General features: G+C 39.3%; 1 protein-coding gene across 1 annotated transcript; it reads right to left on the bottom strand.

Annotated features, from left to right (window-relative positions):
* Nucleotides 1-14,871: 14,871 nt before the first annotated feature.
* LOC104546386 (protein lin-7 homolog C) lies at nt 14,872-18,919 on the bottom strand. Its single transcript, XM_010191770.1, has 5 exons — nt 18,895-18,919; nt 18,641-18,759; nt 17,628-17,699; nt 17,076-17,285; nt 14,872-15,078 (listed from the first exon to the last, which is right to left on the bottom strand). The coding sequence occupies exons 1-5, from the start codon at nt 18,917-18,919 to the stop codon at nt 14,923-14,925; spliced, it is 582 nt and encodes a 193-aa protein (XP_010190072.1). The 3' UTR covers nt 14,872-14,922.
* Between the last annotated feature and the right edge of the window lie 4,545 nt (nt 18,920-23,464).

The following is a 23,464-nucleotide window of genomic DNA, read 5'->3' as shown; positions in this document are numbered from 1 at the left end:
GGCGGCAGCCGGCCGCTGTACCCCGTGCAGGGTCCAGTGCTAGAGGATGCCGACAGTCACGGACCGTCCATCGGCCTAGTGCAGGCACAGGGCACCACACCGGCTCCTCCTCAGGGACGTCAAGCATTTCACTCTCCTGTGGCCAAAGCAATCATGACTGCATGACACACTCTTCTCAAAAACAATTTTGCCTTTAATGAGCTGGTTCCCTGGCACACAAAACCCCACGGTTGGTATCTGGCTTTTAGGAAATATGTACCTCTTAACTAAACGTGTGCCAGCAGCCAGCTTATGTTCTATTATACTTCCTTAAAACAAACAAACAAACAAAACCATAACAAAAACCAACAACAAAAAACTGAAAACCTGTTCATCATTGTAGTTGGGACCCTCCATCACCATGTACGTGCTGCTTTTCTCCTTAACCAAGTTGGGTTTTTTTAATGCTTTCTCTTGGATGCTTCTAGCCTGCAACCACCACCAAGACCAAGTCCACTACGTGTCCAGCTCCACTGATCCATGCACTCTGCTCCATGCAGTCACTGGGGGTGTCACAGCAGCACTCTGGTAACACCAGCTGGGGCCTCTCACTGTTGGCTCCCTCTGGCCCAGACCCCATAACAGGCTGTGATCAGACAGGCTTGGCTGAAGCAAGCGCTGCAAAAGCACCAGAGCCTGCCCTGATGGCAAACACTCTCGCTGTCTACTTTACATGTCTTGTTTGGATGCTCTGAACTCACCTGGGGAGTTGCCTGCCTGGCTCCACTGCCGGCACAGCCTCCAGCTGCAGCCTGAATCACGCCCAGGTAGGTGTTTGTACAGTCCAGCCTGAACAGCACAGGTACCTAGAGAGCCATCTATAAGATTGGAGCTTTCTTAAGCTCTCCTGCTGCTGCTGCGTAGGTAGGTATTGTTCTGTCCATTTTGTGGATGATGGAGGAGCACAGAAACAGGTAAATGACTGAAAACCTGCCTCTACTTAAGCAGGGAAATGGGATAAACCACGCTGCTGTGCACACGCCAAGCTCCACTGACTTCCCCGAAGCCAGGAGTGGAACAGGGATTGAACCCTCAGTCCAGAGCAAGAGCAACCGTGCAAAGGTTTCACATACTGCAGTGACACTTCAAGTTGCTGCAGTCGCATCTGAAAAATCCTAAATACCCACGTGCACACACGGCAAGTCAAAGGCATCAGTGGAAACCTGAATATTTAAAATCAACTGAGGTCAAGAAGGCAGAGCACACACAGAGGACCCTAGAAATACAGATCTTCCAGCCACCACTTCCATCTTCTACATTTCTCCTCATCCTTTTTTCAACTGTTAATTCTCTTCTGAAAATGTTAACGCTATTTTACCTAGTTACTAAAAATGTTATTCTCTTCCATAGTAGGAATCCTGTTCCTGATGCACTGATTTTGTATGAACATCATCATTCATCACTGCAAAAATAAGGTCATTTTAATACTCACTGTGTGTTTGTCCCATATCTTGTGAACTTTGTCACCAAAGCTGAATTTACTGGTGTATGATAAAGCTTTGCCATACATATATAGGCACTTGTGGTTAACGCTTGTCCTTCTTCCTGGTTGATCTTGGCAGGGGAAATGCATCAAGTCAAAACCATGTTGTTCTAATAAATGCCAGGGCCAAAGACACTGCACATTCACGTCATTGTCTCTGTGCCTATGCTCACAGACAGTGATGGAGGAGCAGGAACCAGAATAGCAGAAGAAAAAACGGAAAGGGCTTATTTTCTAGATATACTTCTACAAAACAGAACCAAACCAATCCCTATAACAAAAAGTGACGTTTTTATTTCCCACAAGTGGCAAAGAAAAATAGAAAAGTGCTTATACTTGCTCCGCAAATAGTCTCACTTCACTAACCAAAGATAATGGGAGCAGAAATGGCCCTCAGTGCCTGCATGGCGTTCGGAAGATGAACAGTGGCATGGAGCATACTTTGTGCTTCTGTAGTGGCAACCTGCAATGCCTGCAGAACTTCTCTTCCAGAAAAAAACGACAAAAAATTTCTAGTAAAAGCAGAGTAACAAAGCACTCTTTTTCATCCTTTTAAACACTGGAATAGTTTAGCTTTTCCTCTCAATTTTTGCCTGGTTTCAGTCTTCCGGTTTCTTTTCCCAGCATTGCTTCAGGTGTTTTTTCCTTCGCAGAGCTATCTCAAGTTTCCATCTTCCAAACTCCAATCCTAGGAGCAATCCACTTGTCCTTTCCATTCAGATGATCCTGCTCTGCTGCTTCCAGTTAGTCCGTAACTTGATCTGGCAAATTAACTTCAATACTTCCCTTATTTTTTCAACCTTTGCCTCTCCCTTGCTGGCACTGTTGGAGCACTGCTCTCCTCTCCATCAACAGCCCACATTTCTCTCCTTTTCTTCTTATACATCTACCTGTTTGCAAGCATCTATTGGTTTTATTTTCCCTTATAAGGAAAACCCTAATGTTTATTGCAAAGCTGATTTATTTATGTAAAGAAGATCTAGATGCTAAGGTGTTTTTAAGCTGAAAAAAATAATGAGTACGTTTTATTAAATGACCTATTTAACTAAAAGTTGTAACCATGGTCTTTGAAATTATCATAGTTTAAAAATCTAATCTGAAAGAATCCTCAGTGCCACAAATTCCAAGAAGCATCCTCCAAAATACAGCATAAGGCAGCAATCAGCTTGTTTAATTAAAAAAAAAAACAAAAAAAAACCATACTGCAAAGGAGGGAAAAATCTCTAAGTGTGCTTTAAACCAGGTGAAGAAGATGAGGATTTAGCAACCAAGTCAATTAAAAAAATGAATGAAAGATTTCTTTTGGCCGAGCTGTGGAGAAACTGCTCTGCGCTTCTTCAGGGAAACTGGAAAGCACCATAAACTGGTCTATAGCTGTACATGGTCTTCAAGATTTAGAGCCCAATGTATAGGCAACTGTTTGTGAAACTATTGTCAGGCATTTGCTGAAAAAGCATTAGGAAAGCTTGAAAGACAGGAACAAATTACCAAAAAAATCTGGACATTTGATTTTTTTCTGCTATTTCCATGAAACTGTATAGCAACTTAACGGCTTCTGACAAAAATCCCACTTCAAAGACATTAATTCATTTGGATTTGATGGGAATTTGATGTGAAAGAGCATGCAGATTAAAACCCAAACCACAGACATAAAAATAAATACAATCTGAAGTTTGACTGGAGCAGCAGAACTCCTCAAGGCTGGAGCCAAACCATGGGAGGATGGCAGTTGAACGAGAATGTAAAGCTCGTAGCCATGGTAAAAACTTTGTTTTGCTTTAAGAAATTATTAGACTTTATAAAACAGGCAGGTCATCATTACTGGACCAGCAATGTCATCCTTGGATTTTTCTTCTCCAACATTGTTTTTGCCAATTAATGCCATGAAAGCAGCACCGATTTAAGATGGAATTGTGCGAATGATTAATGCTAATATTGGTCTGAAAGAAGTGAATGGGAAGTAAGGACAGGCACTGGCCCTTGGGACAAACGATCCTGTCCGTGACTTGACACAGGCAAAACCAGCACTGACTTTCTCACCTTCAACATCAATGCTGACTATCAAAGCTAACCTGAAAAGCCAACCCATGGGATTTGTGCAGGGGTTTCCATTTATGCACTGGGGTAAAATGCTGTTGGTGTGCTGGTCCTGCATCATGAGCTGCTCTGTCCCCAGTATCGCCACTGCTTTCACACAGACCGAAAATCATCCTCACTAAGAAAGGCTAACATGGAGAGATGGGCTTGAAGGGCTGTTCCTCTCCTCTAGGAATGCCCAGGGCCAGTGTGGCATGCATATGTAAACACCCAAACATACGCAGTTTAGAAAACTTTAAATTTATCTCTGTCTCATGATGAAAATAAGGTTTACACTCCAATAGGCTAAAGATTAAACTGAAGGATTTATCCAAAGCCTACTGTACCAAAGCATCAGCAGCAAAAGCTGCTGGTGGTGCTATTTGAGCCCCATGTTGCTAGGAAATTCAATTTACACTTTGATTCCAGTTCCAAGGAAATTAAGGGTGTGCCAGAGAACATCTCATAGTGAGTAGAAGAAGAACATAGTCTGGAATATCTACACTGACAAAGCAAGTTCTCTTAAAAATTAAAGTATGCTACTTCCCAGAAAATAGGCTGCAACTTTTACTCAGTTGAAGTAGAACTGAAAATCGCTTCAGGAAACAGATATCAAATAAAAGAGAGAGGCTAAACCAAGATCAAAATTTTGTTAAGAAAACAAAGGTAAAGATCCAACCTTGATATACAAGAAACACCGAAACAATACAAGACTTCAGAAAAAGGATTCAACTGAAAAAAACGGAGAATTATTTTGGTAGGGCTAAAAGCTTGACCAGAAAAAGACACTGTCAATACTCACTTTACATCTCTGTAGCACAAGAAAAAATAATGGAGACAAGTAAGACCACTAAGATTCATAGTTTAAAAACAGCATGTGGAGAGTAAAGAAATATACAACTTAAATACTGAATAAAAACAGGCGAGAAAATTAATTTTTAAAATGCTCATAATTAAATATTACCTTTAACATCCAATGGCACAATGCCTCTGACACTAATTCTGTAGTATGGTCCAAAGTGCAATGTAATTTGCAGTGTGGCCTGGTGAATCTATCCTTACTCAAATATCCCAAAAACTGCCTCCAAAATGTGGTGATCTGGGCTGTGAAGAGAAATGGGATATTACACCATAAATATAAGAGAATAACACCGGGTGGTTTATTCTGACACCTTCAGTAAATTGGATAGAGCAAAGCCAAAAGGGAGGACAGCCCACAGAAGTGGGTTTTTTTGTTGTTTTTTTTTGGGGGGGGGGATTAGTTTGTTTAGTTGGGTTTCTTTTTAGCCTAGAAGTGTCAGCTCCTCTAGTGTCTAGACTTAGCTCTTGAGATTCTCCAATATTATGAAAGAAAATGGAGAACAGTTCCCACTATAATGTGATAGCATCTGAATATAAACAAACTTTATCTTAGTGCTCCAACCCAATGAACAGCTGAAAATAGGTAATCAGGAATGAAAAAGCAATTCAGGCCAAACAGCTAGGATGCTAAAACGGGCTTTAATTTGTATTTTGCCTCGTTTGAGGCACATCTCTGTCTCACTTTATGAAAGCAAGGATAAGGCAGGAAGCATTGAGTGCTGTCCCTCAGGCACTTTCCCCTTCTGCCCACTCTTACCCAACCTTAAGGAGCAATGGGCAGTCTGATCTCCCAGGGAGGATCCCAGCTTCTCCTGCTTTTGGGTGACTCCTCCCATAGGCAGACATTGCACACCTCTCCTCTTTGCCTGACCACCTGCAATCTCTCCGATGCACTGGTTTAGATTTGAGCAGCACTTAACTTTGTATGCGCTTTGCCATAATTCAACAAGTTTCTGAGTTACTCTGAGCTAATGGAACTCATTTTAAAGAAATGGGAACGATTGGTACAAAAATGCATGTGGTTCTAGGTTTAAAAGTTCATTTTCTTCTATAAAATACTCATTACAAGCATGGCATGATCAAGATTTTCTACAGAAGTTCTAGCATTAAATACTTTTAACATTAAGATAAATCAAATGATGGCCAAAGTGAAATAGTATAAACATCACTAAAAGTAAAACTTCATGACCAGAAGGTTTATATATGATGAGTAAATACTTTACAGAGAAGGGGTTACAAAGAAGTACATGTAAGTCAGCAAAGACAGAGCCACTGTTATTAAGAGCTGAACAATCAGCCTTGCAAGAACAAAGCCAAACAGCTCAAAGCCAAGCCTACCCACTAATTCAACTGCAAAAAAGGCAACGGCCCTATCCACTGATATGTATTTTAAGCATTTGGGCGTATTTCAGGACGTGTGGGCAACTGAGAAGCAGCGGGAAGAGCACTTCAGGTCAGGCGGCCAGGCAGGAGCGGGCAGGGGCGGGCCGGCAGCCCGGGGGCGGCTCTCCGGCAGCACCTAGCGGGGGCTCGGCCAGCCTGCCCCGCCGCCGCCTCTTTTCCCGAGATCCTCCGAAGGAAAGAACAAGAATTTTATTTTTTAAGTCACGCAGCCTGTTTTTGGCTTTTATTCTAAGCCACTGACGCGCTGACTAGTATAAAACTTAAGACAAGACATTATATTAGGATTAAAAACCTAAATAAAACAGTGCTGTGTAAAGGGCGAAATCTGCCTTTGCAGAGGACCAGTTTAAGGATTATCTAGCTTTAAATCCTACTTAAACCCTATTTCGAAGAATTACAGTAGAGACCAAGTAATGTGAAGGAGTAAACTTAACTTCGATGACAAATTATTCCCAGAAAGTGCCCAAGTTGTTTAGCAAAACATTATTAAAGCTCCTGTGTTAGAGGGAATAAAATCCTTTTGTTTAAGTTTTTCATCAAAGAAAATTCAATTTGATACATTACCTATCATCACCATAGAATAATGCTCTGGAAAAAAAATACACGTGAAGAAATGCATGGGATCTCATAAAGGGACCATTACATATGTAACAGAATCATTCGTTAACAAACAATTTTCATTACCAAAATTTCTGCAGTGCTAACTGATTATTTATATTTAAGTCGTAGACACCAGAATATCCCAGGTGAAGAACTAGGGGATACACTCCCCATGGGCTTCGAGTTGGATTTTTCTATCATATAAATTAGCTCAATAACATTCCCATGATTTAAATCATGTTGCACATATGCCAGATACCTTATTTTGGCATGTGTTCTGAAATGACTGGGTCACTGTATAGGTTTGTATTCTTCCTGTACCTGGAGCCTTGAAAGATGAACAGAAGTGTTGGTTTGGTTTTGTTATAGCACATGACTCCTTATCACTATTTAATGCTTTGCTTGTATTGTTCTGTGTCTCTCACTTGAATGCTGCAGTGGAACCAGAAGTTTATTTTTATTCATATTTTGAAGCAGTATAAATAAACATCACTGATCTGTGGGTGCCTTAGTTTCTTCTTAGTGTAGGATTGACTTCGGATCATCCTTTTGAAAAGCTCTTACAAGGCAATTGACCCAGCTGGCTTTGGCAGAGTCCTTATTACCGGGGTAACTGAGGAATCCCAGCCTTATTTTAAGTAGTTTGTATTCTGAGAAAAGAAGAGAAGCAAACTACTAAGAAATTATAATTTATCATCAAGTTAAATTAACAGATACTAAGCTGTCTTCAAAATTTGGGACGCAAGTGTACACCAGTCATTTTGGGCCTATGCTGTCTTATTTTTTCCTTTCTGCTAGTCTTTTATCCTTGGCTTTTTTCCTCACCGCAAAGTCATTCCTCGTAATTTCTGCCTGGCTTACAATGTAGAGCAGTTCAAGTTTTGTTCTGTAGCACAAAGCTAATGCAAAACTGGCTGCACCTGCAAAACAAACCCGAAAGCTGCAAATGCCAGAGTGCTATTGTTTGCCCAGAGAGCAGTCCTGCTTTAACAGGCAGCAGGGCTCTTGGGTTGTTACGGTTTCTCTCCCAGGCAGCAACCCTCGCCAAGCAGGGCTTAACCCAGAGCTTGCCTTCAGTGTTTGCAGATGGGCTGTATGCTGCAGAACAAAATCAAGACGAATAAATCCTTCAGAAGCCGTAGGCATTTCTCCATCTTGGGGTTTGACTTGTTTGGAGGCAGCCAACTCTCTTTTTGGAAATATTTTTATACCTTCTCTGTCATTAGATAGTGAGAGTGGTATATAAAAGCTGAAACAAATTCTTTAAGTTTTGAAATCACAACCAAAGCTAAAGGTCACCATTTCCACTGTGGAGGCCTGGTGCCCTCTGAAGAACTGACACACGCTGTCACCGGTACTCTCCAGGGGTCCAGGTAATTTTCAAAGATCTTTTTGTTGGAAGGGAACAAATGTACCAGCCACTGATTAATCACTACTTGGGACATATATATCCACTGGCCACCATAGCAAGGACAATCTAACAACATGGTATTAGTACCTAGCACACCACATAGGACACAGAAACCAGGACCAGGTGACAAATGTATTTGGCAAAGCTTAAGAGGCAAAAGACACAACTGTCACTTTTCATAAGTAACTGCAGTTCTTTATAATCTTGATCCTTTTTTTTTTTTACTTACCTAGCTGCATTCTGCTTCTCTGATTAGAATTACTCTTACTATTTCATTTGTATATGTCTTCACATTCATCTAAATCCATTGCTGTGCATAGTTAAAGTGCAGCGTGACCCACATCTAACACCAGCAGCAGCTCGGACATGGTATACACATTTAATACCATCACAAAACAGCAACACAAATATAGTTCCTTAAGATCTCCATATTTATCATGGAGATAACTATAAAAAAGCCCAGCTACTGCAAGCTTTCAGTAGGATTACAGTCAGTAGCCTGCCAAAAAAATAGCAAGTTTTAATGCAAATACCAGAGTGGGTATTTGCATCTCAAGCTGTCTGCTCATGTTGAGGTGCAGGCTCACTTGCGTACTCTGTGGAAGAAAGAGGAAAATAAAAATTTGTCCCAGATGAAATTTCAGAGGAAACTGCAAAAAATCTTATTTCATTTTCCACTGTACATTTTTTTTGCAGTTCTCAGAAACTCTTATCTTAAAATACCAGCCACAAAACCTACCACTTCTCAGCAATAAATTGAGGCTCTCTGGAGCCAAACTATTTGTTCCGTGTTTGTACACTGCAAAATACAATAGGATCCCGATTCAAACCCGGGACTTGTAGGCGCTGCTGCGATGCCAGTAATATAATAAATCACTACCTTTTGCTACCTGAAGTAGGTGAAAAGCCTGATGACTTATTTCTCCACTGTTAGCCACCCAGGCTCCACCACAGATTAGATTTTGTTCAGCCAATGCTGCTGCACTGCTTGGGCAGGGAAGCGGAGCTGCGATTAGATAAGAACCAGGTACAGGTGGCTTTACTTACCTTTGGAAGCACACAACTCAGCCTTGCACTGCTCAGGAAGATGACTTTTCGGCGGTAGCAGTGATGTATTTTGGATTTTTTCCCCCTACAGATCTATTTTCTAGATAGCCGTGGAGAAATAAGAAAGAAACATGGAAAAATGTCTGAGTGCCTAAAACAGATGGTATGATGGAAAACAAAAATCCAGTAACTTTATACAAAAACCTGGGCAACTCTTAGATAGCCATGTTTGCCTCCTGTGCCATCAAATCAGATTAACCAGAGAGGAAAATACACTATTTTTAAAAACCTGGTGAAAAGAGGAGAGGAAAATTTACTTTAGAGAGAGAAAATGGCTGTTTAAACATTACCATTTCTCAGCAGGACACGTGATTTCAGTGTAAGGTTTTATGAGACTGAACATGAACTCCCAGCAATATTGGAATATATCCATCTTCACTTCTCTAGTAACAGGAGCCTTTCTATAGAGGCAAGATTTATGAATACATAAAACTATATAATTAAACAGATCATATAGGCATCTGAAGAGTGTTCGGTTTAGAATCAATAGATACAGTTTCCAATTGTGTGGCAGGGGTACTTTATTTGTCTTTGAGGAGTAGGGAAGAAATTATTAACTCGTGTCTAAGCAGAAGACTTCTAAAAGACATTTTAAGCCTTTGCTACCAGTAAAATACCAAATTTACTTTAAAAAAAACAAACCACCAAACAAAAAACCAAACACAAACAACCCAAACAGAACCCAACAAGCAAAGATGAGCCATGCAAAGAGTCTGTTTTGCTTGTCATGATTTTGTCACCCTAGGCCTAAGATGGGTCTCCAGAACAAGAAACAGTAGCACATCAAAACTTGAAATTCAATGTTTACCTAGTTTTCAAAGACTTGCTTGGAAGTTTTCTTGCAGTTTTCTAGGGGCTTTTTTCATTTGTTTTGTTTTGACAATTTGAATTAGCTACCAATTTTATCCCGAGGCACACGTCTGAATTTCAGATGTCTCATGTGCTGTCTTAGCCTCAGACCCTCCAGGCAAAGGACAAGTTCCCTATGAGTGAGCACTGCAACCCAGGCTTTTCTTAAAAACCAGCTTCGAAACAGGATTTTACAAGACAAAGGATCACAGAAACCCAGGGTGCTCCCTATCTTGGGGTTCCCTGTAATTCCAGTCAGTTTGTGGACCTACCACGGTCTCACCCTTTCCTTGCACCAACGCAATCCCTTTGACCATGCATTTCGCTTTAGGTTCATTTAATGCAACGGAAATAGACTCAAACAACTTGCCATGTAATTCATTGGTTTCTGCTAGCTTACTGAACTGAAATGGCTCCGTACGTGGTCAAGAACCAGCAAATGCCAGCACAAGCAAGTACTTTTAACTGAGTACAGGAGGGTGACCGGATGGTCAAGTTACATCAGTTTATGCAAGATAGGCAGCCTCAGATATACAGCAGCTTTGCTTTTTCAAATTAGTATTTCTGGGTTTAAATTAAGATGAAAACACATTTTTGCATCCAGCATCAACCTCTGGAAATTATCAGAAAAGAAGTAATTTTGCAGTGAAACACTGAAGTTGCTTCTATTATTTAGTTTATGAGTAAGTCTGGTGCTGTCAGTCCATGCATGTTTGAGGGGGGATGCTAGCCTGGACAAAATACTTTTCCAGCTTGTTTGGATATTGACTGCGAGATCACAGTTGAAACCAGAAGTCAGAAATAAAGTGCATTCAACCAACTTTTTCAATTGTTTCAAAAATCGGTTAAGCCTGTAATTGTAATGAAAAACGTGAGTAGATAAACCACTAGTTTTTAAAGTTACGGAATTACATTAACTTTAGTCTTTGGTTCAGTGTAGTGTTATAAGCCTTGTGTTGAAATCCACAGTTTATCTCCAAGTCTGAACCGTATTTAGCACAACAGATAGCGACTGCATAAACCAGATCATGGAAACGACTGGACTGTAAAATAAAACTGAAAATGTGTTTCTATTTCCAGTTCATGTGTTATCATTCCTCCACATAAAATAACACTATTCATAAAAATATTTTTGCATATATTTAAGACTCACAGTACAGCCTATCCATATTATTAAAAGCCTTTTGCATTCAGAACTGAAGCATTTTCACCTACCTTTATCTCTGTTCGTAAGTCCAGACACATTTTTCCAAGGAGTTGACAAACTTACAGAGTCTTTAAACAAAGAATTACAGAAATTCAGCATCTCATTACTTGAGATACTTGCTTCAAACAATTAAACTGACTCTGAATAATATGCATCATGTAAGTTTATGCAGCTGAGACTAAGGAGGTCTCAAAAATGCAGGAGGTTCAATGTCCTATAGATACTTTATAGCATCCTAATTTTCTTCTAGAAATCACAGAACATTGGGCTGGAAAATGGAAGATCCATAAACAATCAGAACAAACTAGTAACAGATTTAAAAGTTTCTCTTCAGATGCCCACACACATGCAGGGTGTTTCTGTTATGCCCTAGCCATTGCAATGGCCCAATTACAGCAGTATGAAAACAGTATTCGGCATGGAAAGTCAGTAGAAAAATGCACAAACACAATGCATGTGAAATTTAAATTTTATTATTCTGTTGATAAAACTCAAAGATCCCTCACAGCAGCAATAGATGCAGAAGTTACCTGCAAAAATGGTATCTCTTCTTAATCTGTGCATACCCAAGTATGCCAAGTGTGTAAAGACTACATATGAACACAGTACAGGCACTGCTCAGTAGTAACAAGAGATCAAGTTTCTTAGCATATTTTAATCCACCCTTTCCTCAGTATTACAGGGTTTTCATATTATTAAAGATGACTGTTAATGAGCTGTTTGTTTACTGGATTTTTTTGTTGATGTTGCCATTTAAAAACTTTGTATTAAACTGTACACAGAATTTATATGCCCAGATACATCTCCCACCATTTTGTAGTAGTTGACAAACTGTACCCAAATGCTACAATTCAGAATGAATATGCTACTGCATTTAGCAGCTCTAGCTGCACTATAGAGTAAATATTTCCTTAGCGTAACGAAACGCACCTCTTTGTTCAGTAACACAAGGGATACAGGTTTTAAAACACATATTTCTATCTGGTATCCATACCTTTCTTTAATATATATATTTTTATATATAGCTCTAAACCAAATCTCTACTATCATACAATTAAATTAAAACACATCCACAATTGGTCTAACTAGTGATTTTGGTCTCAATACTTTAAACATTAATTGTTCCATAAAAATATACAATTCAACAACATGGTTGTATCGGTAACATGAGGCCTTTGGAAAGAGGCCTATGACAGATAATCAACCATGCAATTCAGTGCTCAATGTCATCTAACTGATGCAGTTATGCTGCATTTTCAAACTATCAGTATCTTTAAAATCCAAATTTCTCTTTGCAGGCTTACCATGCTCAGAAACATGCAGAAAGCAAGCACATTTCTCACTTGTCTGTAGCAACCATGTTTTTTCTCTTTCAGTGGATGAACTGACAAAGCACAAACTTCATGCTGTCATTTTTAGATCGTTAACTTTTTCCTTCCTTTCACATACTGAACTATTTCACAATGGATCATACTGCTCCATGTGAAAAGACCAGGGATTAGCCACATAGTAAGAACTGTACTTTTCAGTTTAAGCCTCTAAGAATCAAATTACTAACAGTCAATTAGGATGCACTTATAGCTGCCATACAAGTGAGCAGACACCCAGTAGACAATCAATTTAATTCTAGATATATAACAAAAGGTGAAGCTTAAAAAATCCCCAACCAACCAACCAAAAAAAAAAACCAAACCAAAACCACCCCCTAAACTACACAAGTACAGTCTCAAGCCTGGCAGATTCCAAGAAGTGGACCTCTGTCCAGAAACATTCTTCAGAACAGCACACAAAAACCGTGCCAGCCATGCTTGAGGTAAGACATTAATTGCTTATAGCTGGAGATTTCCTTATTACCACCAGAGCACCATTCCACATAAAGCTCTAAAGCAATAGCAATGGAGTACTTCTGGAGTACAAACAAGAACCCTCCAAGTCAGAAGCAGTCAGTAATAAGACCTCAGACAAGTTCACATGTAACAGTAACCTGGCATATAAGCCTCAGAACATGTTACTCTTATAAATGTAATAATCAATAATTTAGGTACTAACTAGTCCAAGACCAATACGGTCAGTCTGTAGATAAGACTACAACAGAACATACTAAAAACACAAGAGAGGTATGACAATTCAGATGAATATTTCTTTTAAACAGCAGAAAGTCAGGGAAACATCTGGAATTCTTTTGCACTGCATTAATATATCTTCTGTTTCTGAATATAAAAATACATCTAGAGAACCAATCCAGAACTGCATACACAATTAAATTTTTCCCCTTAGCTGCTCTAAAATTAGTACAAAATAATGTAAGTTACAGGAATGATTGTTGCAAATTTGTAAGTGTCAGCTATTACAAAATCATTTTATGAGAACTGTAAATTATTTACAGGTGAGAGGTAATACAACTTCCAGAGTAATGAATTACAATTTAGCAGAAGTGTAAAAATAATGTACTCAGCAAAACATTACAAAATCTGGTATCACTATCAGCTACACAGTAGATCATGACTAGGTTTTGTAGTTGATATACAACATATTCTTAAGAAAAGTGCCAAAATACTGCTAGATAAGAATCTTTTTTTCCAAAAATCATTCAGAAAAAACCCCCGCAGATTCTGTTAAGTAATGCCAAAAGAAAAGAGAAAAGAGAGGCCAACTGCACAAGTATGTCTTATTAAATTCCTTTGAAAAAATCTGTAAATTCACTTTCATGCTTCCTTAAGCTTCGTCTGACACGAAAGAGACTTATTAGAAAAAAATCAATAGAAATATCAACATATATGCTTTTTTCAGGGCAACTTAGGCCATTTAAAAAGTACACATTCCTCTTCAACTGTGAACATGGAGACTCTAAACATTCTAAAAATGGCTGAACTGCTGTGGGCTTCTGTGATCTTGCTGGATGTCAGTCACAACTGATGCGCCCCAGGGGTCTGCACTGGGGTCCATACCATTTAACACTTTCATTAATAACATGGGTGATGTGACTGAGCACACTCTCAGCAAGCCACTCAGAGGGACCTCGGCAGGCTGGAGAAACAGGCAAACAAGTTCAGCAAGGAAAGTGCAAAGTCCTACATCTGGGGAGGAAGAACCCCATGCACCAGTACAGACTGAGGGCCCACCAGCCTTGCAGAGAAGGATACTAAACTGACCTTCAGCCACCATATGCCTTTGTGGCAAAGCAGCCCAGCAGCCTCCTGGTCTGCATTTGGAAAAGCGTTGCCAGCAAATTGAAGGAGGCAATTCCCCTCTGCTCAGCCCTGGTGAGACAACTCAAGTGCTGGGTCCAGTTTTGGGCTCCCCAGTTCAGTACAGACATGGGCATAAAAAAGAAGTCCAGCGAAGGGCCACAAAGGTGATGAAGTGATTGGAGCATGCGACACACAAGAGAGGCTTAGAGAACTGGGATTGTCTATCCTGGAGAAGAGAAGGTCAGGGGTGATCTTACCAATGTGTGTAAATGCCTGACAGGGAGGAATGAAAAAAGAGCCAGACTCTTCTCAGTAGCATCCAGTGTCTGGACAAGAGACAATGGGCACAAATGGAAATACGGGAAGCTCCATTTAATGTAAGACCGGACCTTTGTAGTCTAAGGGAGATGAAATCACTAGAACAGGTTGCCCAGAGATCTTCTGGAGTCTCCATCCTCAGAGATGCTCAAAGATCCAGCTTGTCAGTCCTGAGCAACCTGCTCTAGCTAACCTTCCTCTGAGCAGGGGGGCTGGACTAGATGATCTTCAGGAGTCCCTCCAACCTTAGGCATTCTGTGATTCTATAAAAAGGACAGTGTCTTTTGTAGCCCAGGCATTGGATCAACTGAGTCACAAAGCAAACTATAAAATGTAAATGGAATATATTTTCTCCTTTAAGTTATTGTATACAATGTTAATTTTGCTGCCTGCGTTTTGCCGATCTCATTTTTTCAAATCTTGACTCCATTTCTTCCAGGACCTTCGGTGTGTATCGCACAACTAATTTAACCTTTCCTTGAGCTGCCTTCAGGAGTTCCACTGCTTTTTCATGGTGTTCACCTTCGACACTCTGCAAAGCATAAACCATTAAGTACATTATTAGTAAAGACACACATTGAAAATGGATTTTTTTTTTTCCTTTTTGTATAACTTCTATGTAATCAAATATTGAAGCATTCTAGTTTGAAGACTGCACAAGGACAATGTCACCCCAGTTCAGGATTTATTCTTCAACAAATCAATAAGAGGTGATGATAAATATACTAATTAGTATTAAGAAAAAAGAGTAATGCAAAACTTTTGGTTAGGTTTATGCTGAACAATTAACTTCTGTATTTACATACTTTAAGTGAAATAAGGATATTAGGCAATTATGAAATTACACTTAAAAATCAACAACTTTAAGAGAACATTTAAAATTCAAGATTGTTTCTCCTCTTTCAGCATGCATTTTAAATTCAGTAGTCATCCTCAATCAGCCTAATAACTTGCCGCAGACAACTGCGAGATAGCTGCCTTCTTCATGTTATCCCGTGTTACAAGAAGGCAAAACTGTGCATATGGGGCACCTGCAGTACAGCAGCTAACATGCAGAGCATTACTCATCTTAGTGCTCCACACATCTCTCAGTAAGTGCAAGGTATTCCAGTTAATTTCCTCTACATCTACTAAGAGGAGCCTAACCCAACTCAGTAAGAACAGAATAAAGGCACCTTACTAAAACAACCCTCGGAATTTATTAGGGTTATATTAGATTAATCTAATTACAAATTTTAAGCAACAATTCTCAACAACTACATCCAAATATACATTCCTGGACAGCATACTTTTTATCAGCAAAACTTATTTCTCCCAAACAGAACAACAGGACTACCCCAAGCCTACCTCCCACTGGTGCTACTAGAAGCTAGAAGGCAGGTGATGTACCTGTTGATTGGAGGGTTTCCCCGTTACTATAAAGTTACTTACAGAAAGAAAGACAACAGTTAAAAAACCCAAGTTATTTCTCTTCTATCAGACTTAGACAATGAATACATTTGAATGTTTACATTCTTATTATTCAAGTGGATGTGTATGCTGTTCTGTTTAAAACTGGTAATAAAAGGTCTGTAAAGTTCTGTGTTTAATTATATCAAAACACCTAAAATCCTGGAGTACACTAAACTTGTTTTAAGGCACATTCACCGCAGCCTCCACAGTAGATTTTTTTGTTTTTGAAGTATTAAATTAGGAATTACAGTTACAAGAAAATGACTGTCATATGTGTTAATATGCTACGATTCCATCTGTAAACATCAGAAGATCACAATTGTTCTGAGACCACATTAGCATTCTGAACTGTATTTTATGCACTCAGGGTATTCTTACAACGGCTCTGTATGTCTATACACGTGCAGGCACACACACAGAGTCACTGTTAGCTGTACCAACTATCTGATGATCAGGGTTCAGTTTGAGGTGGATAATATATAAATAATAAATATCCACAACAGCACTTTAGATATATACTCCTTCAAACACTCTAGAAAGTCTCCGTTTTTGAAGCCCAGTAGACTCAAGTGGAAGGAAAAAAAACACCACACAACTGAAGATAAAGGCCGCCTTGTAGTTCCATCTTATAACAGCTTTCATCATGCAGTAGCATTTTCACTGGGATAATGAGAATCTGGTCAGCCTAACGCAACATAGCATGATTTACTACTTACCTTAGAAGGTGCAGAAAACTCTGTTAAAATCTGCATCATGAAACTTGCATTAAAGAGAAAGCCATAATGGCAGTTTAATACTATTTCATAAAACAATACTGTGACTAGGTTTATACAACCCTTAAGAATCTAAAATACTGACATAAATAGTATTTAGTTGAGACAGATAACCAAAGCACAATCCTAGGACTCTCAATGCACACAACTTTATAGAAATCAAAGCAAGTTGTTCTAGCAAGGTTAAAAAGAAGCTATTTTGTCAAGATTAAAAGATGACCAAGCCTGTGCCATGCATATTCTCTGTATGCCCCCACGTGGAAACAAGTAGTTACTGCTACATAAAGTGAAAACTAATTCCTACCACTCCGTTTACAGAAAGTAGCTGGTCTCCACGTTTCAGGCCTCCATGTCGATCAGCTATACCACCAGGGATAATTCGAGAGATATAGATTGGAGAATTTTGTTCTTTGCCTCCCATGATGTTGAATCCAAGGCCTTCTTCGGTTTTGGGTAGTTCAACCACTCTGGGATGGGAATGACCTTCACTAGCAGCAAATGCAGCTACAGTCGCCTGTAAGAAACAAGATTTTCCTATTTCTAAGAAATTAAATATAGATGCCCTAGCTAGACAGAATGAGCAGCCTGAAAAAAAAAGTATTTTTATCTCAAAGTACTTAAATATTAAGACAAATGAGATTCATTCCTTACATATATGAAAAATTTAGAACTCCAAGAATAAAATTAAAACGGAAGAAACTTAAAAATAACAAGTCTTATGTTATACTTTTTAATAACCCATTAAGCTTAACCATTTTAACAGACATCAGATAATATCCTTGTGAATTTTAAATAATCTCCTGCTTCTAAAGTAACATACTACCGTATTTTACACAAGTTATAGTTTGGATTTTACCTTTGCTGTTGCATTAGCTCTAACTTCTGGGCTACTGCTGATATCCACAGTTTCATATACATGTTCATACACCTTTAGAGACAAAACAGTAGGAGCAAAGTATGAGTAAACCCAGCATCTTTATTCCTCAGTTAATATATGCACATCTAGGTCTCAGCCTAAATCTTCTCTCCTTCCACAGCATTCAAACCTTATCATTAATTTAGAAATACTTATGGCTAGTCTAACACACCTGACTGGAGATGTGGATGACTACTGTCTCTTGTTTCATCCATGCTGGAACTCTTCAATACGGATGCACACAAAATCACTTTCAGGACAGCTCTTCAAAGGTCTCCCAAAAACCCAGCTCTTCCCCCAGACCTCCATATTTTCCTTCAACTGATACAACTGACTAAATAGCTTAAGAAAAAAATGCTATCAAAAATACTGAGAGCTAACCCACATCCTCACATCCACCTGCCTTTCATTTGGCCTTCCTAAGCAATAAACATACTGTCCTTGATAGGATAAAAAACATTATGACATCTGTGTCTACTAACAGATCTTTTAAATAATTCCAGGTGCTATTGTTAGTGGTAGCACTAACAGCAACAACAGGGCATATTCAGTCACCTAAGAACATCTAACAGAGTATCTAGAATGAAAATGAGGTGGTATGGGGCTCCACTTCAAGGTAACGTGGATTTGGGTTAAAAGAAACAGAGGCAATTCGTACTTTGTCCATTCTTACATTCCAACAGGGTAACACCCTGCTAGCTCCCAGTAAGGACTCTCAAAATAACCTGTAAAAAGTTATTTGTTCTTGTGTCATTATTGAATACATCTATGCTACCCCATATTATTGTCTTCTGAACTTTTAAAAATGAGTCTTATTCTACTAAGCTTTTTAAGTCAAATTCAGCTTTTAGAAAGAACAAAATCAGATTATTGTACCAAACATAAAAAAAAAGGAAAAAGTACAACATACTGGTTTTTAACTCAAGGTGACTGCTTACGTCAAGTTAACTTACCTCCCTCACAGCATAACAGAATTCACTTTGAAGGACCCTTTGCAAAGCCTGTAGCTTTTGTGGTGGCACTTCTCCACTTCTCTGTAATTTTTCCAGCAACTCAATTGCTCTGCAGATATCTACAGGAAAACAAAGCACTAGTAATGAGGAATGCCTGGGGAAATTCAAGGGTATTTTTTGTTTGCTTTGATTTCTTTTGTTTTAAATTAAGTTAATGGAGCAGTCTGTGTGTGCACTTGTATATACCTTAAAACTACGTATTAGTTTCACTTCTCCCATAAAACTCAGAAAAACAACCAAACTCCTTTTGATATTCTCAGTTGAGAGAGAATATCACTGGAGTCTAGAATCCTCAACCCCAAACCTCTTTGTTCTAGTTCACAGGAACTTGTTTCTAAGACTTCACATTGTCCATATTCTCATAAATACAGACGCTTTTCTTTTGAAAGTGTACTCCCTGTGAAGGGTTTGATTCCAGACCAGTACGACTCAAGACAGGCATCAAATGTGGCATCAAACACTATGTGACATGCTCCTGGCAGCTCTACAGAAGTAGAATACATTAATATCCCTCACTTGCATTTCCAAAGTGTGACATCAGTGATGATTCTGAATCACAGAAGTCCTTGAACAGAAGTAGAACAGTCTCTCAGAAAAGCAGATAGAAAGGATTACCTTCATTTTCACAAAGGCAAAGCAGCAGTGATCAATCTATGATACAAATAAGGCACAGATTATTTTAGAAAAGGATGAAGTCTAGACACTGCTGTATCCCAAACGCATTGCTTCCTCTTCTCAGTAATTAACCTTTAGGCAACCATTTTTCATGTGAATGCACATCTACTCGATGGCATCACGTCAGCACAGAAGATGTGCAAGAGCCATGAACTTCTAACAGTCAAGTGTAAAAAGAGAGAATTTACGTAACATGACGAAAAAACAGTGGGGTGTATGTCCTGAAATCAAGGTGAACCGCACTGGCAAGAGACAACCCACGGTTATGTTCTGTCCACTTTCCAAAATTATCAGACATCTTCCTGACTGCTATGCTGAGATCAGGTGGTGCAGTTAAATCAACAATGCCCAACTTTACCTCACAGACTGGTCATCCACCAGCAAGTTAAAGCTGTGTCTGTACCATGGACTGGAAACAAACCCTTCATGGAAGAACATCCAAGTACTGTCACTACAGCCACAAGGCACAAATTATTTCAGACAAGAGTTAAAGTTTCTATGGGCCATGTGAACTTGGCATTCTTTGGCAAGTACTTCCAAGCTTTACAAGGATCAGGTATCCTAAAGCAAAGAAATATCAAAACCTAAACCTTAGCTATTACTAATCCCAAGTCTACAGAGAACTCATATCACACAGGCATGCATATTTGCTAGTTGTACAACAGTCACAAAATGAAAAAAAAATGCTTTTAATTTCTTAACACACATTTTGTATTTTATTTAACATACAAAATATTTTATGAAATTGCAGAATTATAGATGTGGTTGTTTATTAACATTTCAATCTTTTTATGATGCAAAATCATCAACATTTTTAGTAATCTTTGTGTTAAGCAACAGCAGTACAAATTCTTAATTTCATGAAGTCTCACACTGAACAGCTTGAAGTAGAACGAACAGCAAATGGCAACAGCAGCATTTCCAATCCTGCAACACTCCATATATTCATGGAAAAAGTCTACTAAATGTGTAAATTGCAATACAGCTATCATTTAAATATGTAAATTGCAATACAGCTATCATTTAAATATGTAAATTGCAATACAGCTATCATTTAAATAGTTGCAGATGTTTGCAGACAAATGACTGTTTCATGCACATGAAGAGCACAGTTCTAAGCAGCTGTTCTTGAGTCTGTGGACTATGAACCATGTTAAGGTGCAAGGTGCATGAAGTTGTTATCTAACAGTATGATTAGGATGCTGCAAGAAATGTTAAAGGGTGACAGCATCCCACTGATCCCAAGAGTAGCTGCAGAAATCAAGACTCCAGAACTCCATTCGCCAATTTCTCCTCTTTTTTGACCTCCATGTTCCATTCACAAATTATATATATTTTCTACTTGAATCTCCTAAGATCCAAAATCAACTACATGGCATTTTATACCCTAAGGTAAAATCGGCTAGTTTGGGAACCAGCTGTGTCTTTCATAAAGTGTGAACTAAAAGCTCAGAATCAGCTTGTCAAAAGTGACTGGGATACACTGAACAGGACTCCTTTTAGATTAAACTACAGCAGAGGATGCACTTTAATAAAAAAGGGCTTTCAGATCAAAGGAACAAGCTGCTGCTGTAAAGCGAAAACCCAAAGCAGACAAACAACATTAAAGTTGGGTCCTCAGCACTCTACAGATCTCCTTTTACCACACTGCACCCTTTTCTCAGGAAGATACAGGCAGTGGATCCCATTACCAGGACACTTCTCCCCAGCACTTGTTTTACCCTGTTGACAGGACCCCATTATACCAGTTAGAAAGTGAAAGCATAAATTTCTCTTGCTGAACTGCATCAGGCACTATTAGGCAAAAGCTGAAGATTCAGTCTCTCCCAGCATTACTGCTCAGAAAGGAACTAGTTTGGGGAACAGGTGGCAAAGCACACCTTCTTACAGCTGTGCTGGGAGAAGAAAAGGTTCGTGACTGCTCTGCTGATGTCATCTGCTTCCTCTTAAATTACTGCTTGGGGTATGATAAGCTGAAAGCTGTCTCCTCACAATATTAACACTATAGTTTAGCCAACTGTTCAGAACCAGAGACTGAAATAAACATTACAGAACTGTTTCCATTATGGATTTCAGCAAGGATCGATGTAAAAATAACACCAGAGTTAGATGGTTAAGAAAACATTGTAAAATGGAATCCAGACATAACTACAAAAAATAAAAATTTTCTGAACCTTTTTGTCCTTTTTCAATCAGTTGCCTGTTCTTCAGAAATCATTTTCTGTGATCACAGGATACTAGATTGCAGTTCTAAAAAACCCCATACATTTAAACTAAAATAATGTGAGGGGGAAAAAAAGCCAGCAAGATGCCACCACTCCAAGTATACGTGTGAACAAAACACAGAAAGAGAAAAAATGCAGTGTCCTCACAGATACTCCTGATCAACCACTCCCGCTGCTTATGTTCAAATAGTGTGGATTCCTAAGGTGTATGCAGAGTTATCACACATCACCACCGAAGCATAAGAATAACTTTGAGATGTTAAATGTCTTTTCATCCTTGCACTCCAGTGAATTTGGGTGGTGGTGGTTGCAAGACAGCTTAGAGTAGAGAACAGACGGGGAGAATTTTCAATTGCCCTGGTGGTAAGCACATGGGAACTATTTTAAATCAGTTTATTTTCTACACTATTCTCTCTTTTCTTATGCTATAAGCCAACATTAGTGATGTTCACTTTCAAGCTGATGATGATTCATCACCAGGTTATCTGCGGTCAACCCCATACAACTAACAGAGGTTATTTACTTCTGTAAATAAAGCTCTCACTTTTGTAGGTCCATTATACTGTGCTCCCTTTTTCTTCTTTTCTTGAAAAGACCAATATGCCAAAAGACTAAATAGCTCCTTTGTTCCACTGATCCCTAAGCAACCCTGCAGATTTGTTTGTTTTCATGGATAGAGTATAGCGGCAGGGTAATGAGGTGGAGAAGGATGCTGCCTGAGCTTTAACTCCGCAGACCTACCAAGAGCAACTAATCCACTGCCAAAGCAGCTGCCCTAATTAACAAGCTTTGGAGTGTGAAGCTAAGTTCTTACATAAGTCACTATTTACAGGCCTTCTCTCACACATTACAAGTGGTTCATGTGTGGAATGGGAAGGAGGGTTAGGCAAACAGAAAAACTGAATTCTGTGGTAGGCAGCATGCAACAGTACCAAACACAATAAAAAGGGTATCTACAGTGTGTTATACATATCTGAAAAAAGTCTACTACTGCGAGCAAAGGTGGTGGTCCCAATGGGAATATCAGAGGGAAGACAGTTAATTCATCCAATCGCCTACACTCCACTTCATTGCTTCCCTTCTCAAAAACAAGATTTCTCATTCTCAGTATTCTTTTCCCATTTAAATTCCATATGCCCATCTCTATTTTCCTAAATACACACCAATAAACCAATCATATCTATTGTTATACAAGCCTGCATGCACTAAGCTACTGTGGACCTTGCACAGTTCTAAAGAACCACCCTGAAGAAAGCGTAGCATTGTTTCTTAAAAGCCCTGGATTAAAGATACAAAGATACTACAGAAAAAAGACACACCTAGGTTTTGTACTTTATCCCTACTAATTCTAGCTACACCCTGCACAGTATTAACAATACAAATTAGGACTATAAACTGGAAAATTGGGGTGAAAACATAAATGGAAGCAGGTAATAGAGCTTAGCAGAACCATGAACAAGTGTAAAGAGATCCCTGCATGTGCCAGTTGTCTTCTATAAAAACAAGTAAATTATTACTTCTAAGACACCACCTAACAGTTTGAACTTAAAAGCTAAGAATTTAGCTTTGTTCCAGAGTAAGTTTCCCCAGGAGAGAAACAGAAACAAGGAGTTCGCAGGTTAAGAGCTGTCAGAAGCGCCGACACTGGCGACGGCAGAGCAGACACAGCTACAGAAGGTCCAGGGCGAGGGCATCCACGGAAACCCAGCCACAAACTGAAACCCGAGAAAAATCCTCGGGGACTGCATAAAAAAACGCCGAAGGAGCAAGTGCCGCCGACACACTTGAAAGCGCCAGGAGCAACGAGAGCATTTTCAAAGAGCAGCTCCCGCACGGCTGCTCTTCGGCTGTCCCCGGGGAAGAG

The sequence above is a fragment of the Mesitornis unicolor genome, unplaced genomic scaffold (assembly GCF_000695765.1).
Source record: "Mesitornis unicolor isolate BGI_N332 unplaced genomic scaffold, ASM69576v1 scaffold41290, whole genome shotgun sequence".
In the NCBI taxonomy this organism is placed as follows: domain Eukaryota; kingdom Metazoa; phylum Chordata; class Aves; order Mesitornithiformes; family Mesitornithidae; genus Mesitornis; species Mesitornis unicolor.
This window is presented reverse-complemented; position numbering and strand designations above follow the sequence as displayed.

Excerpts from the sequence above, each read along its gene's own strand:
- LOC104546386 (XM_010191770.1), bottom strand. The coding sequence starts at position 18,919 with ATGGGAGAAGTGAAACTAATACGTA. Across the intron at positions 17,700-18,640 it reads TCTGTTATGCTGTGAGGGAG|GTGTATGAACATGTATATGA; the intron begins GTAAGTTAACTT and ends TTGTCTCTAAAG. Across the intron at positions 17,286-17,627 it reads GAGCTAATGCAACAGCAAAG|GCGACTGTAGCTGCATTTGC; the intron begins GTAAAATCCAAA and ends TGTTTCTTACAG.